General features: G+C 46.6%; 1 protein-coding gene across 2 annotated transcripts in view; it reads right to left on the reverse strand.

Annotated features, from left to right (window-relative positions):
* dag1 (dystroglycan 1) overlaps positions 1-16,322 on the reverse strand; it is a 60,761-nt gene that overhangs the window by 14,507 nt on the left and 29,932 nt on the right. For both annotated transcript variants that reach the window (XM_084929656.1, XM_084929657.1), the window contains exon 2: positions 14,522-15,205. In XM_084929656.1, coding sequence (XP_084785782.1) covers positions 14,522-14,929 — 408 coding nt within the window. In that variant the 5' untranslated portion in view covers positions 14,930-15,205. The remainder of the gene's footprint in view (positions 1-14,521; positions 15,206-16,322) is intronic.

Consider the following 16,322-nt stretch of genomic DNA (forward strand, 5'->3'; position numbering starts at 1 on the left):
AAAATGTTCCACTATCTCTTTACTCTCAGCCTCACGAGGAAGGCAGAGCACAGGAGTACACACACACCTACACACACACCCACATCTTCATCTTCCTCTGCAGCGCTCGAACACAAATACCTCAGAATAGAGACTGGCCTAAATATCTGTCAGCCGATGAAACAGATCTGCTCTCCAAAGCCGTCCTCTAAAATGACACGGTACCTCCGTCTCCACAATTCTCTCCATCTTCCATCTTTGTCTCTTAAATTTATTTTCTCCCTGTTATCTTTCCTAGAACCTCACCTTTCCTCACCTTGCATCTTGTAAACTCTTCCCGTTCATTACTGAACTCGAGCCGTCTTATTCTGTTTACTGATGACACAAAGTTATTCCATTTTTAACTGAAAAAAGTTGCCAAACACAAAGCAAACACCTGGGGTGGAGGTGGGTTGCAAAGTGGCTTGCAGGAGCACGCTGAAGCGGCTTAAATGGCGTGTCCTGCGTCGGCCGCAGAAGACCACATGGCCTCGGTCACATTTGCTGAACGTGTACGCTCGTCTCGCCGTTGAATTATGTCAGCGGCTGGGGTTTACGGCATCAGCTGGAAAAATATGTCTAAAAAATGACATAAAATCTCAAAAAGTAGCAAAAGAGAAAACGGTGCTCACAGCATTACAGTCCTGAGTGAGCCGAGCGAGACACTCAGCAGTGATTCACAGTAAAGAGTAAACTAAAGACAGCGCTGTGGGCCAAATAAGAACGCTGTTAAATCCTTTGTGACACGGCTACAATGGAGGGGAAAAAATGGACAATTAAGCACACGTCACCCAAAGTTACGCTCCCATCATTTCTTCTGAGATGTGAATAAAAGGAGCTCAACCACAATTCGATTTGCTCTTCTGTTTGACGGACTCAGTTTCCCACCGGCCGTCTTCATCGGGAGACCTGACAGAGCGAGCGCGTCCTTAAAGACGACGGACTCGGCCGAGGCCTCGCTTGTCCCCAGGTCAGCAATTACGCCCTTTTTCTTTGCTGAATAAAACATTAGCCCTCTATATCCGGCTAACGAGCTTTAGTGCCGACACCAGCCATTAAATTTGAAACGCGGTGCTCGGGGATAATGAGAGACACGGTATAGAGCGTCCTTCTTTTGAAGCGGCGGTGACGCTGAACGCTGCAGCCTGAAGAGGAGACAGAAATAAAATCGGTTTGAGATGAGAGGAACGACACGGACGGCCTCCTTCCAAGTCGAGATTTCAGCCTGTTTATGTTAACACCGTTGGAAGAGCGAGACCGAACAGAGCACACCGGGGGACTTGGGTACCGAAATCTAAGGCCATGTTTTTCTGGGGTATTTGTAGCCTTAACGATTGGCTGCCAAGTGTTTTCAGTGTGAGTCGACCACGGAAATGTTTGGTTTGCCCAGTTTAAGCCGATGAAGCATCTAAAAGTTTTACCTTGCTGCCTTTAGGGGCCCACAGTGGATGTGGTTAAACTGTTACCACTAATTAAACTGACTTCTCTACCTGCCTGTAGTCCACAGATGTCTTCATCATGTTCTTACCCCAAACCCTAATTATATCGGGGCCCTCTAGTGGTCGTGCAAATGGGTGCAAGGTTCTAGTGTGTTATTATGTAAGGGGGGCGGGATTCACCACAAACTGCATATACAGTGGTCCCTCGTTTATCGTGGGAGTTACGTTCTAAAAATAGCCCACAATAGGTGAAGTAGCCAGCTTTATTTTTTACAAGTATTATAGATGTTTTAAAAACCCCTCACTACACACTTTATACACTTTTCTCATACAGGCATGAACCTTCGTAGAAAAATAAGTCCAGTATTATAGAATGAAACCAAAGATCAAACCCTGTTTTCAGGTCCAGAACATTTAAATAGAGCAGCTGATAGAGAATTCAACATTAATGAATCACCAATGAATCAATGGTACGGAAGTAGAGGAAGCAAGAAGAATGGGTTGAGTAAGGTTTGCCTTAACTGACTGTTTGTTTCGCTTAATGCGCCTTATAACGCGGTGCGCTAGGGGTGGGCGATATAAACGATATACGATAGAAACGGCTTCTAACTCCGTTGAATTTAATAAATCCTGTTTTCATGGATGCCTGGATGTTAAACTTAATTGTTACACCTGGTAAAGCAGCAACGCTGATGATTTAATTAAAGATGAAAGAATTTAGACCGTTTGTAACTCTCAGTGTTCGTTTGACTTTGGGACCTGACGGATTTCTGCAGCCCAAATCGGTTCGAGGTCAGTAAGCACAACCAGAATTCATACCTAAGGCGCACTCTCGATTTTTGAGAAAATTAAAGGATTTTAAGTGCACCTTATAGTGTGGAAAATACGTTATACAGAAGAAAGGAATATATCGCGATATATATCGTTACCGCACGTGCTTCATATTATACCGCGATATTTTAGGCCATATCGCCCAGCCCTACGGTGCGCCTTAAAAAATATGATAACTTCTACCTTCTTTAGCTTTAACTTTTTGTGCGATGGTTAGCATCTTCCTACCGCAGATGCCTTTCATGGCACAAAACGTTTCGTTGACGTTGTTGTTTGTTGGCGAGAAAACGTACAAACATACAGTGCAGCACTTCAGAGTCACACTGCTAGCATCGAAGATTTATGTAAATTTGACAAGCTGAACGCGTTCTGGACTGTACGGGAGACACGGCACGAGATCGATTGACAATGAGAGAAAAAAAAAACGTGCAAAATTGCACCAAAAAAAATCAGCGAAACAGCGAGGCCGTGAAAGGTGAACCGCGTTATAGCGGGGGACCACTGTAATATATGCACAGCCACCCATTGGTCAGTGACGTCTGGCGTTTGTTTCCAAATTGACCTTGATGTTGTCAAATGAGACATATTTCTACACCCTGCTGGGTTTTATTACTATGACCTTCTAACATCCTGTACGGTTAAAGTACAGAGACAACTGTCTCTTATAGTCTTATGTGTAAATATGCTGGATATTTTTAATGGACTTTATACCTTTCAGATTTAGATGTACTGATTTTATTTACATTGCCAGTCTGACGGCCAGTAAATCCAGTAAATTCGTTATGTTTGTCAGGTGCACTGACTGGTGTCAAGTGGCTTTTCTGTTCTATTCTATTGTATTCTATTAAAAGGAATAGTACAGAGGTTGCATGTTGTGGAGGAAGCTGCCTGCTGACAGTGAATATGGGAGTGATTTCAGCTGATTGAAAGGGCTGATAGCGTGTCACGAGGACTCTCTCCTGATTGGGTTGCAGGCACCTCAGTGAGACATTCGGGCCGATGCCGTACTTTTCAAACTTTGTGCACACAGTGAAGCATCACTACTGCTTTGACTTATTAAGGCAGTCAACACACAATCTAAGACCGCAGCGTCTAAAAATAAACTGCCACTGTAACTTTCACACACCAAATATGGCTCAGCTCACCGAGCCTGGCAAACCAATGAAAGCAGCCCACCACGCTCCAGCTCCACTCCCCCTTTGGGCGACAACCAAGCATGCAGGAGGATCCCGGCCAGTCCAGAAGCCGTGGTTGCCTGGCTACGGAGGGACACACCAAAACAACGTCGCCGGGAGGCATTTTTTCAGCAGCACGAGCAGTATTTACTTTCAGAAACGAAACCACTGAAACGAGCTCCATCTTTCTCTGCCGTGCTTTTCTTTGGGAGGTTAGGGAGTCAAACGGTGGCTGTTTGGCAGTAATTATGTGTGCTAAAGGTCAATGGGAAATCACGCCCTGAAACCCAACACTGACATGAAGGCATCAATGTGAGTAGCAGAGAAGCAGCTTGACACTATGAGCAGGAGAGTCCCAGAATGTGAAGCGCACAAACCCTCGTTTTAAACAGAGCCATCAAATTGTGAATGAATTTGTGGGAGCATATAATTTGGAACATATGAATCAAGAAGCCTCGCCTGCTGTATGTTTAATTACATAGCAACATGGCCACCGCCGTCCCGGTGCCAGTAAACCCATCGCACCGTGCTAGCTTACAGCTAGGGTGACTCATATGTTCTGGTGTGTTTTTATCTTTGGGTCGCCTCCTCCCTCCTGCTCTCTTAATACCAGTTTTCCACTGCTATCCTGCCAGCTAACAGCTCCGGAGCTACAGGGGCTCACAATGTAAGCCTGTCTGTAAAAAAAGACTGCAGGACGAGCAGAGAGGCCCGCGACAAAGAGTGACAATGCTGCCATTATCAGAGGAGAGCCTCGAGAGTCAGAATGAAAAGTTTTTGTGAGTAAAGAGACGTGGAAGCAAATGGAAAGAGGGGGTAATAACAGAATGACGGCTGCGGTTTTAAAACCCATCGAAAAGAAAATGCAGAGGGAGTCTGGCAAAAAAGGAGAAAATTACAGAGAAGGGAAAGAAAGAAAAATAATTTTTGCTCGTGCTTGTGTTGCAAGCTAATCTGCAGTAGCTGAAATGGGAGACAGATTGCTGATGTGGAAGAAAAAAAGATGAAGCACAGAAAAGAAAGGGAGTTCCCTTCAGTCGTGGGCAGAGAGCGGTGGAAATTTAACAAGAAAAAGAGACGGCGAATGACAGAGGAGGGGGGGGGCAGGAGGACGAGATCTAATTGAGAGGAGGGAAAAGGATACAGCGGGGAGGAGAAGAGAAAGTTAGTTTTCCCACCAAAATGCCCCCGAGGGAGCCGCCGTTAACAACAACAAGCCACTGTCTCCGTTCATCAGGAGGGGAGTGATCCAAACAGCGAGTCGATGTGTTCTGACAACCGCACGCACGCAGCCGCTTCCTCCCTGCGTGCAAACACACAGCAACACGCAGCCGCAAATATGCATGCATCTACAAGTGTGCGGCCACTTATTCTGCTGTATGTGTGCAGGAAACTTGAAGATTTGGCTGTTTAGATTTGGATCCACTACTCCGTGTCATCGGGAAGAAGCGCACCCGACTCAAATTCAGCCTACAGCAGCACGGCGAGCCCAAGGAAGCGCCAAGAAGATGACGAGACAGGCCTAAAGAATCCCAGCTTTAAGCTCCTCGGACCTGGCGTACACATATGTGGACGTCACATTTTGGGTTATTTAGACCAAAATACTCAATTTTGCTCTACAAGGGCCTGAATCCACTTACGAAGACGTTATACTGCTACTGTTCTATCGAAATTTTAAATGAATACCCTCATATGTGGCAGCACGGCGGCACGGTGGTTAGCACTGTTGCCGCACAGCAAGAAGGTCCTGAGTTCAATTCCACCATCAGGCCGGGGTCTTTCTGTGTGGAGTTTGCATGTTTGCGTGGGTTCCCTCCGGGTACTCCAGCTTCCTCCCACAGTCCACAGACATGCAGTTTGTGGGGATAGGTTAATTGATTAATCCAAATTGCCCACAGGTGTGAATGCGGGAGTGAATGTGAGCGCGAATGGTTGTCTGTCCCTGTGTGTTGGCCCTGCGACAGACTGGCGACCTGTCCAGGGTGTACCCCGCCTCTCGCCCTATGACAGCTGGGATTGGCTCCAGCGCCCCCCGCGACCCTTAAGAGGATAAGCGGAAGCGAATGGATGGATGGATGGAAAAAAAATCTGGTAATTCTTTGTTTTTATATTCATCAATCACCCCAAACATGAAAGAGAAATTAAAAATGCATGCCGTGGAAGAGTTCGGGTCTTAGGAAGTTAACATCACTGCCTAAAATGGTGCTAAGAGGTCTACGTTATCCTAACAGAGCACTTCGCTCTCGCTCTGCAGGCCTACTTGTTGTTCCTAGAGTATTTAAAAGTAGAATGGGAGGCAGAGCCTTCAGTTTTCAGGCCCCTCTTCTGTGGAACCAGCTTCCAGTTTGGATTCAGGAGACAGACACTATCTCTACTTTCAAGATTAGGCTTCAAACTTTTGATAAAGGGCTGATCAGGTGATGCTGACTCCCCCAAATCTTCCCACCGTTGCGAACTAACGGGATCTTTTTGGACACCAGCTCCACGTGGTAACAGCCGCTCCCTACAGTCTGCCAGCAGAGAACCATGTTGAGCCCATAACTGTGTCGTCTGTTGGAAACGTTGGTTCATGCTATAACAGTGCGAAGTGTTGAAATTATTTGAAGTGCCGTAATGTTGAGTCTCATATTAACCTCATATTAACCAAAATGCCATTTAATCATATAGTGTAGTATTAAGCGGACACGGCCCTGAAAAACAAAGGCATTAGACTGCGTGTCCTTCAGTGGTAGAATGCTGTAGACTCTCGCCCACGAAAAAGTAGATAACAGGGGACCATCATTTACTGAGAAAGTTACTGAGACACTGTTGTTTAGAGTAGAATGGCGTAGCCGGTAATAAAACTGTTAAGCGTGCATGACCGTGTCATGCAGGACGCATCACCCTTCTAGAAATATTGTGTAAGAGAACAAAAGTTTGAAATGGTCTCCTGAGCAGTGGTTTGTCTTCCATCAGATGCCTCTGAGGAATCAAAAGAACTCGGTGAAGTGTTGATATTCAACAGAAGCTATCCAAGCCCGACCGTTTGGTGTACAGTCTGCGTTTCCTTGGCAGCACAGTCAACAGCAGAACTATCAGGCGGTGCAGAGGCTGATATGAATGCACTGGCCTTTAGTGCAAACCATAACTTGGTGTGGTTTAAACTGCTGCTATGACAATAAAATTTCAATTGAAACCCTGACCATCGGCAGAAGGGACCAAAGGGGCTTCGGTGCTTTGATTGGGCAGCAGTCAAAGGTGCAGGAGGTGGACGGGGAAAGCAAGGTTGATGCATCTCTGCTTCGACTGCAGATCCAGATAAATGGTAGAAAAATACAGATAGACTTCTGACGAGGGTCACCTGCTAAACCATCCATCTGACTAAAGTAGTTCTAGTAACACTGAATAAGATATTTCCAACACTGTCCACACTGAGCATGTGTCGGAGTGATTCACTCTCTCTTTCTCCAGCTCACACCTCCTCCTCCTCCTCTGGGTGTGAGCTCAGATCTTTCAAGCAGAGCAAAACCAGCGTTTTACCAAATAAACTGTTTGTTATCCAGAGTTTTGCTTTGAGGCGCTTTTACGTGGAGGACAAAGACGCAGGGAGTGGAGGCGTGTTGGAGGGAGGGTGGGGGTCCTTCCACAAAGTAATTATGAAAGGGTTAGCTGTGAGTATCTGTCTTTAATCTTCATGCACAATCACAACATTGAGATAACAGAGCAGTACGCAGCATCTGCTCACAGGCAAACAGATAAATACCCACATAGGCTTCTTTCGTTTTCCGAGAACTGAAGCACAAAAGAATTTTCAGCTAGCGTCAGTTATTTCCTGGAATAAAAAAAGGAAAAGCGGGTAAGCGTGCTTTGCCTGCCAGCGAGCCCATCAGCCAATCAGCTAATTACGCTGGTAATTGCAGTAATGAGGCAATGGAGAGTGCTCATCTGCTGGCCAGAAACCCCAAACTTCCAGCCACTTCCATTAATAACAGCAGAGAGAACCACAGCAGGGTCGTCGAGTCCCAGCAGCACCTGCACGCAGATGCCACGATCGCAAAGGTTCTGGCTCTCCAGCTGCTCTGAATGATGACATCCAAAATAAGAAAAGTAAGAGCTCCTTTTCCACCTCTGTTTGGGCGCTCTGCGGTTTGCACACATCGTCCAAACCTTTTCATCTACTCCAAAAGCTTTCAAATCGCTCCACTCTGACAAGGTTAACCTGCCACAAATCTGCCCGGAGTGGAGAGCTGAGCAGAAGTCTGTCTACTTTCCTGAACTCATCTCAGGTACAAAAACATTTGTCTAATAACACGCCAACAGCTTCAGAGCCTCTCGCTGCTGCGTGTTCACAAACAGGTAATCGGTGAAGACTGGACACGCGTTTCAATGCTGCCAGTGTCTGAATCTGAAGTTCTAGCAGCTTTCAGACCTCCCTGATGGTACAACCCGCTGGAGAGCTCCCCAACAACTGCTGTTTCTGCTATAAGCCAGCTGGAAACCAGCATAGCAACAGATACAGCTGAAATAACAAGACTGACGATGTGCATTTGTTGCACGAGTTGGAAAAACAGTTTAGCACGGCAGCTGGTCCGAGGAGGAGGAAGGGCAGCAATTTAATGATGTGCGTTCTTTAAGGCATGTTTGAGCTTCATACCTGCAGAGGTGGGATGAAGCTGTCTTAGGCTACGTTCACACTGCAGGCGAAAGCGCATTAAATCCGATTTTTTTGACCCTATGCGACCCATATCCGATCATGGTGTGACAGTGTGAACGGCGCAAATACGATATTTTCAAATCCGATCTGGGTCACTTTCGTATGTGGTACTGAATCCGATACATATCCGATGTTTCAGAAAGCGACTGCTCTGTGAATGGTCAAGTTGCATTAAATCCGTCTTTTACGTCTCCGACACAAGACAGACGCCAATTATCAGCACCGGAGAAGACGCCGCAAACGCTTCCTGGCCATCCGGTGAAACTGCTGGGAGGACAACGTTGGAGAAACGTGAACATTTTATTTGTATAATCTGCAGATTCTGACAGAAATCTGCAGCTATCCTTTGAAGCACCGCTCCTCTAAAACAGCAATAAGGATCATTATTAGGTTATTTACATTATTATGTAAATAACAAAATAACTTAAAGCAAAAATTGGGAAACGTAAAGTCCGAAGTCTTTACATTAAGGCCATCAGTCAAACAATACTGTTGCTCTGGGTCTAAACAGAGCGCGTTGTGTGTGACGTCTTCTTTTGCGCATGCGGCCGCTTTGAGCGTTCACACTAGAGCGCGTTTGCTGTCGCAAAAAAATCGGATTTGATCAAAAAATCGGAATTGAGCATTAAGACCTGCAGTGTGAACGTAGCCTTAGATGCTCCCCTATTCACACAATGGCAGATTTTAGCCCAAATGGTCCTCCAGACACAACGCCAAAGGGATCTGCGTCTCTTCCTTGTTAGCTAACTGTGTACATCGCCTTCAATCATTTGTCAGTTTCCTAAATCAGCCATTAAAAATATAAGAACCTCTGCTCTAAATGAATCTTCAGAGAAAGCTTGTAAAGCTGCATTTTCTCCGTTTCATAATGACTCAGTGTAAGAAAGAGCATTGAAATCCATTAACCAATGCAGCCATCCGTCGGCCAACATCAGATCAGTACTGGCCCATTCAGTTTATCACCTAATAACTCGCCGCGACCCTTCGATGAAGAAACGGCGTCATATTAACCTCAAAAAGGATTCAGAAATGTGTTTAGGCAGCTGCAGCAGCACGGGAAAACGCTACGGCTCTCAGAGATATCCCTGAATATAAATAACATGCACTTGTAAAGGTTTATACTGTATTTCAGATTTCTTAAATCACCCTGCCACCCCTTTAAAACCTCCTCTGACGCTGTCCTGCCCACCCGGCTGAGAACCCTCATCTCTACGCGGTATGAATGGCTAAATGGCGATGCATTCACTGATGGGGCCCCGACTGCTCAGCTAAAGGTGAATGGGCAGGCGAGGCTGTCACGGAGCTGGAGACCTCTCAAACTCTGGCAGATTTTCATAAGAAAAGGCCATTAGTATGAGTGCAACGGCAAGCACAAAAATTGATTTGGCCTTTCGCTCCACAACCTTCAGCGCCGACCTTCGAAATACCTGAGGGGGGGGGGCTAACATCTGAGGAGGAGGGGGTGAGGGGGAAAAAGTGTTGAAATTTGTAATTGAGGACAGAGCAGCAGCGGGGAAGGGAGGCGCAGGGCTGAAATTAGAAATGGAGGGGGAGGTAAACAAACTTTGTTAGAGTCGTGGGGATTTCTTGGCTCGGCTAAAAGTCTGAGAGCGACGCAGGACGAAGGAGCCGACTCCTTCACGAGGGCGCTTCGGCAGGCCGGCGTATCTCGTGCTCCACATCTAATCTGTGACCTTTTATTTGCAGGATTTTACAGAAGCTGCAGCTTCTAAGGTCAGGATGTCTTTTCTTCCTCTCCTCCCATCTCTCAGTTCTTCCTTGCTTATACTTCTTCCATTTTTTGGCTTATTTGCCCACGCTGTCTGCTCCTATTGGCTCGAATAGAGGCCCAAAGCTTCCAGTGTGACAGATATAATCAGGTTTGGAAGAACAGCTTTCGCCTGCGGGACAAATGGAGGGAGAAGGGGTGGGAGCGAGGAGACAGAAGAGCTGGAAATTGCGATGGGAAGTGTGAGAGGAAGATGAGTAGAATGATTAAAAAAAAGAAGGCATGTCAGGGCAGAAGAAGGAGACGAAGAGGAAGAAAAGGTGAGGCTGAAACGGAAAGCACCGACTCCCAAACTCACGTTACATTAGAAGGAAAAAGCCAACCTCATAAACCAGGGGACTGACCCAGCGGGTTTATTTCAGCTGTCACATGAAATCTGCGTCATACTCCCTTAAACTTCCAGACAGAACGCACGCGGCGCCCGGTTTCTTCAGAGAGCCACATCGAGTTCAGCAAACGGCCTAGATCGCTCATCCGTAAGCTGTAAAAGAACATTAACGCTAATGAAACACTAAACAGAAGCTCCCACCGAGTATGAAATAAACTGCTTGGAACTTCTGCGAATCCTTCACATCGCTCCCAAAATTCACCTCTGACATTTTTGTGCCGCATGTGCAGGAAAACATCTTTCCAAAGTCGGATTGTGTGCAAATGTGCCGAGTTTTACTGAGGCGGTTTAAAGTAAATTAGCGTGCCGCTCGTTGCTGGGGGAGCTTGATTGATATGATCTGATGCGACTTGACAGGGGTGTAAGAAAGGAGAGGCTGAGGGAGGAAGGATGTGCAGGGCAGAGATGGGACTTAAAAGCAATGGAGATACGAAGGCAGGGGGAGGAGGGGGGTAAGCAACAGGATATGAAAGGCTGGAAGGTGATAGGGAGAGGAGGGAAGTTTAAAAGTGATAATTAGGGAGAAGAAGAAAGATGGAGAGGGGCGGAGGAACAGCAGGAAGGTGACGAAGAGAAGAATGGACGGCATGAAGGAAATATAAAGATTTAGCCCAGAGAGAGGAGTGGATGACGAGGAGGGAAGGAGGGATGGGAAGCTGAGGGAGATGACGTCAAGTGGAGAAAGGGAAGAATTATGGAACGGTGGAGGAGAGAAGGAGATGAAGAAGGAGGCAGGAGGTAAGGAAGATAAATGGAATTAAGGGAACAGAATGAATAACTGGGACAAGAAGAGGAAACAGAAAGAAAAGAGAGAGCAGGGCAACGCTGCACTCAGGTATGAGGCCACATATTATAGAAAATTGGCTATTGTGGAAAATGCGGTGCAATTAAAAAAAGGGCATTTTGCTGTGAATGGCCTCAGAAATGTGGCGCCTCGGGACAGGTTCTGAGCAACGGCACACGCGTGCTTCATTTCCCTGACATATTTTTTAGTGATTGCTCTTTAGAGTTCATCTGCAGTTGGCCTATTCGCTCAGCTCGAAGCATTTGTAACCAGCACCCACCCAGAGGCGGTCCGTTTTTCGTGTCTGCATATGCTGAAGGTTTGGGGCACTTTAAGAGTCTTAGCCATCGACCGGCATCATCAGAAGGGCGTGTGATGGGTGTCAACTCCCCCTGCAAACATCCAGACAGAGCCATAAAGAGGAAACGTCAGCCGCAAGAAGGCCAAGACGTCCTGCAACAGGTGCTCACGCCCTCACACTGCAGCTTTGACATTCCCCCACTCCCACTCACAGAATGGATATGAAACTGTGTTCAACTGTCCAGCTCGCTGAAGAGCAGTCCAGCCATCAGCAGAGTGGTTTTCACCTGTTCTCTCCCCTCCATTTGGGCTCCACCTGTTAGAGACAGAATCTCCTACTGTTGTCTTTTACACGTGAGAAGCAGCAACATCACACTATGTGAGGATCAGATCCTCCTGACACCATCCAGAGTCCACATGTGAAAACAGCCTGAGAGATGCCAAACCCACGAGGGATGATGCTGAAGAACCTCACTCAACAATCAGCACGAATGTAAACACACGTTCAAACACTCTTCTACCTTATAAGCACAATTATTCCTTTTTGCTAAAGCATATAGTTAGGGCTGGACCAGGTGACCCTGAATCCTCCCTTAGTTATGCTGCAATAGGTGTAGGCTGCCGGGGGATTCCCATGATGCACTGGGTGTTTCTTCTTCACTCATTATGTGTTCACAGACCTCTCTGCACTGAATCATACTTGTTATTAATCTCTGTCTCTCTTCCACAGCATGTCTTTATCCTGTCTTCCTTCTCTCACCCCAACCAATCACAGCAGATGGCCCCGCCCCTCCCTGAGCCTGGTTCTGCCGGAGGTTTCTTCCTGTTAAAAGGGAGTTTTTCCTTCCCACTGTCGTCATGTGATTGTTGGGTTTTTCTCTGTATGTATTATTGTAGGGTCTACCTTACAATATAAAGCACCTTGAGGCGACTGTTGTTGTGATTTGGCGCTGTATAAATGAAACTGAATTTCATTTCATTTCCTTTAAATGACTGAAGCTGATCCACTCCACTGTGTCCACATCACAGTATTGCTTCTTGTGAGGTTTTTCAGTGGAGTCTGATTTACTGCCGAACTATATTTAGTATTGAGAGACGAGGTTAAGGCTGCACCTTTCAAAAAAAATCTCCAAAACTTGGAAACTCTGTTAAATCACAACGTAAATGTGTTTATTTCCACGACACGGTCACTTAAAAACGACAGCATGCCGGCGAAATAAGAGCTGGACCGAAACAGCCTCGTACTCCACAAAAAACTTGGTCTTATTCATCTCATACTTCACTCACAGAAGTCATTCAATTTTGCAGCCTATAACCAGAAACCCTTCAGCAGCTACCCCTGTCACCGTGCAGGAGGGTGGAGGGAATGGACTGGAAGTGGGCCAGAAGCCATTTTCCAGTAGCTTCCCGCCAAGAGGAATCCTCCAGCAATCTTCAAATTCGTACAAGAGCCTCAAAGCACGTCAACACAAACACTTCAGAAGGTGGCGTCCTTTCAGACCACAGCTTCTGCTTTTCTTGTTGAGCTCTCCTGTATTTGACAACTGTTGTGGACGCCGCCGTGTGATGTAATCCAGCGAGACTCGTCGCTGCTGTAACTGCAGAAGAAATCTGTCCGACTCCCTGATGAAGGCACGTGCACGCAAGTGCATCCGGACTTCCTTCAACCACCAGGATGAATGTATTCTACTTGTTATTTAAACCAGAGTCCCTCTGAGTCTTTGGCTTTTTAAACTCCCCAAAGCTTTTTGGCCTCTGATACTTGCTCTGTGGTGTGTGAGTGTTGTTCTCCTGTGAGTGCCGTTTTGCTTGTTTTGCATGTATTCCTCTAGTTTGGACTTCTCCTGCTTGTTATTTATTCCCGCTGTCAGTTGGCACGAAGCATCCATGATTTCATGATACATGTACAATGACAATGAAGCTATTCTATTCTATTCTATTCTGAGCTTCTACTTTAAACCTGAACACAGAGCTGGGCGATAGAACGATAACGATATGTATCGCGAAATAACTTTTTCTCGATAGAAAAATTAAACTATTGCGATAGGCCTCACCGCTCTTGTCCTCTTAAAAAAAAAAAAGAACAGCCAATCCAAATTAAGTAGCGCAGAGCCGAACCAATCACAGCTGCAGCGTCACGTCACGTGACTTGTTACGTACAGCACAAGTGCCAAGCCGCACATGTGCACATGTTTTGGGAAGCAGCCAGCCGCCGTGCCGCCCGGGTAATGGAGGAAATGAGTGCGCCGACTAGAGAAAAATCAACCGAGAGCGTGACCGAAGGTTACCGAAGAGGAAACGGATGATGGTTCCAACGCCGGAGAGACTGTCGAACGGAAGAGCCACAGAAGTCCCGTAGTGTGACGGTATTTCAGCTATTTCAAGTCTGACAAAAACAGAGCAGCGGCACTGTAAATGTGCCGAAAGCAAGTCTGGAAATACAATAAAGCGGTGCAGCTCAGTCTCTGACTGGAAGCGCTGATTCGTCATTCGGCTTCTGTCAGACTAACGTAACTGTTTAAACTGTTTGAAAAGCTCAGCTATACAACAAGGACAGATGGAGAATTTCCTTTTAGTTCTCAGTTTATTTGATATTGACAAAAGTTAGTCAATTTTGTCTGTTCTTCTGTAAAACAAACTAAGATTTATTTTTAGAATTAATATTTTGTTTCTAAGTGGAATTGACAGTTTAGTCTGTTTCGTTTGTTCTGTTTTGAAACTTAAACGCTTTAGCGGCTGCCTTTTGTGTAGTTTGCAATATTTGCCTTTATTTATCTGAAAAAGTCTCATGTTAAGTACATCTACCCTGTTGAACTTATTATGGGAAATAAATATTTAAATCAAAACAAGCTGCTGATTATTTCACATTTTACTTGTGAGCAACGGCACATTTAAATCTTACAAATATAGTTATTTGGCTGATATCGTGATATATATCGTTATCGCCTGAAATGAAAAAAACATATCGTGATATGAAAAAATCTCATATCGCCCAGCTCTACCTGAACATAGGATTTTAATAAGCTCATAAGAAAGACCAGAATGTTTTTAAAGTAAGACGTCTTGGCGTGTTTAATCAAACGCGGTGCGATTGTGCGACTCACCTTGACGATATCGCCCAGGTAGACATCCTCCATCTTGTTTGGCACCTTCATCCGGAAAATCCGACCCACCACCGCTGAGGAGTCGGGGAAGGCTGTGGGCGTAGCCGCGTTTTGCTGATTTGCTGCCGTTTCGCCAACGTCCGCCGCCGCGACGCCCTCCGTCACTTCCTGGAAGTCCTGCAAGAGCGAGGAGTGCATGGAGGCCTCGAGCTCGCCTCTGCCTCCGTCAAACCTCTCGCTTTCTCCGCCCGCTTCTATCAACACCATGCCGCCAAGCACGTCGATGTCCAGCTCCGCAGCCACGGCCACGGCGAGCAGCACGCCCAGCAGCACGACTCTAGTCCTGGGTAGTCTCACGTCGAGGCCGTTGCTCAGCCCGAGCCGGCCCAAACTTTGTTTATCGCGCATTCTTCACCTTTTGTCGAACCGTCACTGATGCAGAAAATAAAATAAAAAGGAGGATGTCCGAGTGGGAGGGTGGGGGGCTCAGGGGGAGCATGCACCCCCGACAGATAGAGCAAATCCCTCTTTACAAATCTCCCTCCCTCTCCAGCGCCAAGGAAGAATCTTCTTTCTTCTGTTCCTCCTCCTCTTCTTCACTCGGCTTTATTCCTGCTCCTCTCCGTCTTTTGTGCTCGCCCCTCAGAGGGTTACGAGTCCCATTGTGCCGAGCACCTTCGAGATCTGTGAGGAAACACAAGAAAGGCACAGTTAGACGAGCAGTTTGAACACAAGGGGCGAAAAACACTCGGCACAACCCGAACAGGCCGAACTCAAAGCTCACACTCCATCAAAAGTCAATCTCACGACAAGTTCGGCACCTTAAACCGATTTGTGCGACGCAAATCTCATTGCTGATAGAAATCCATCATGGACTGCACGGAGGGTGTAAGGAGGAATAATATTATCGATGCTGGGGAGTAATCTGATTAGTTCTTACAGACACACACACACTTGAATCACTCATTGCTGAGTTATCCAACGACTCGAGTCAGGAGAATGAAAGCGCTGAGAGAAAGGAGGGAGAGGAGGCTGAGATGGATAAACCAAGAGGGGGAGGTGAAGGTGATATACGGTGGGACCTTGGATTAGCCAACAATGCCAAACCAGTCAAAGCCTTCTTGGAATTGCTAATGAATGCATGCCTTCTCTATTGTGTGCAGGGTCAGACTGAGTGTGTGTGTAGGTGTGTGTGTGTCCATTGTGAGCGTGGAGGGTGAACTCAGAGGTTGTTATTCATACAGCTCTTTCATGGCGGAGAGGATCCCCTCCTGAGCAAGTGTGTGTGTGTGTGTGTGTGTGTGTGTGTGTGTGTGTGTGTGTGTGTTTGTGACAACACAAATGATTTCCCCCGAGTGCTTTCATTAGACAGAAAGAGGGCGAGAATGAGAAAGAGGGACCCCCCGCCGTGACTCCACTTTGCCCCGTAGCAGATGCCCGCTGGAGAGAGTGAAATCACCGCAGGACTTCCCCGGCAACAACAACACCCGGCCTCCCAGGTAGCTTTTCAACCAGCTCAAAGGACCCTTTGTTGTCGCCGCCTCGCCCTCGGCGTGCATCACCTTTGGACAAAACTTTGTTTTTAATCAGGAGCGCCACGGTGTCGATCCCCCCGCTGCTCAAGCTTTTCTACAACGAGTCAACATCCGGAGCGAGAGAAGGAAAAATCACTGGAATTTCAACATTTCCTTTGTCAAAGTCGAGTTGCTTTTTCTACTTTTAAATGTTTTCATTTCCACTGAAGCTCCTTGGAATTACTTCTGGAGCATTAAAGTTTTACTGAGGCTTCTTGAAAGTAGTC

The sequence above is a fragment of the Perissodus microlepis genome, chromosome 5, assembly GCF_051167445.1.
Source record: "Perissodus microlepis isolate ML-2025 ecotype Zambia chromosome 5, ASM5116744v1, whole genome shotgun sequence".
In the NCBI taxonomy this organism is placed as follows: domain Eukaryota; kingdom Metazoa; phylum Chordata; class Actinopteri; order Cichliformes; family Cichlidae; genus Perissodus; species Perissodus microlepis.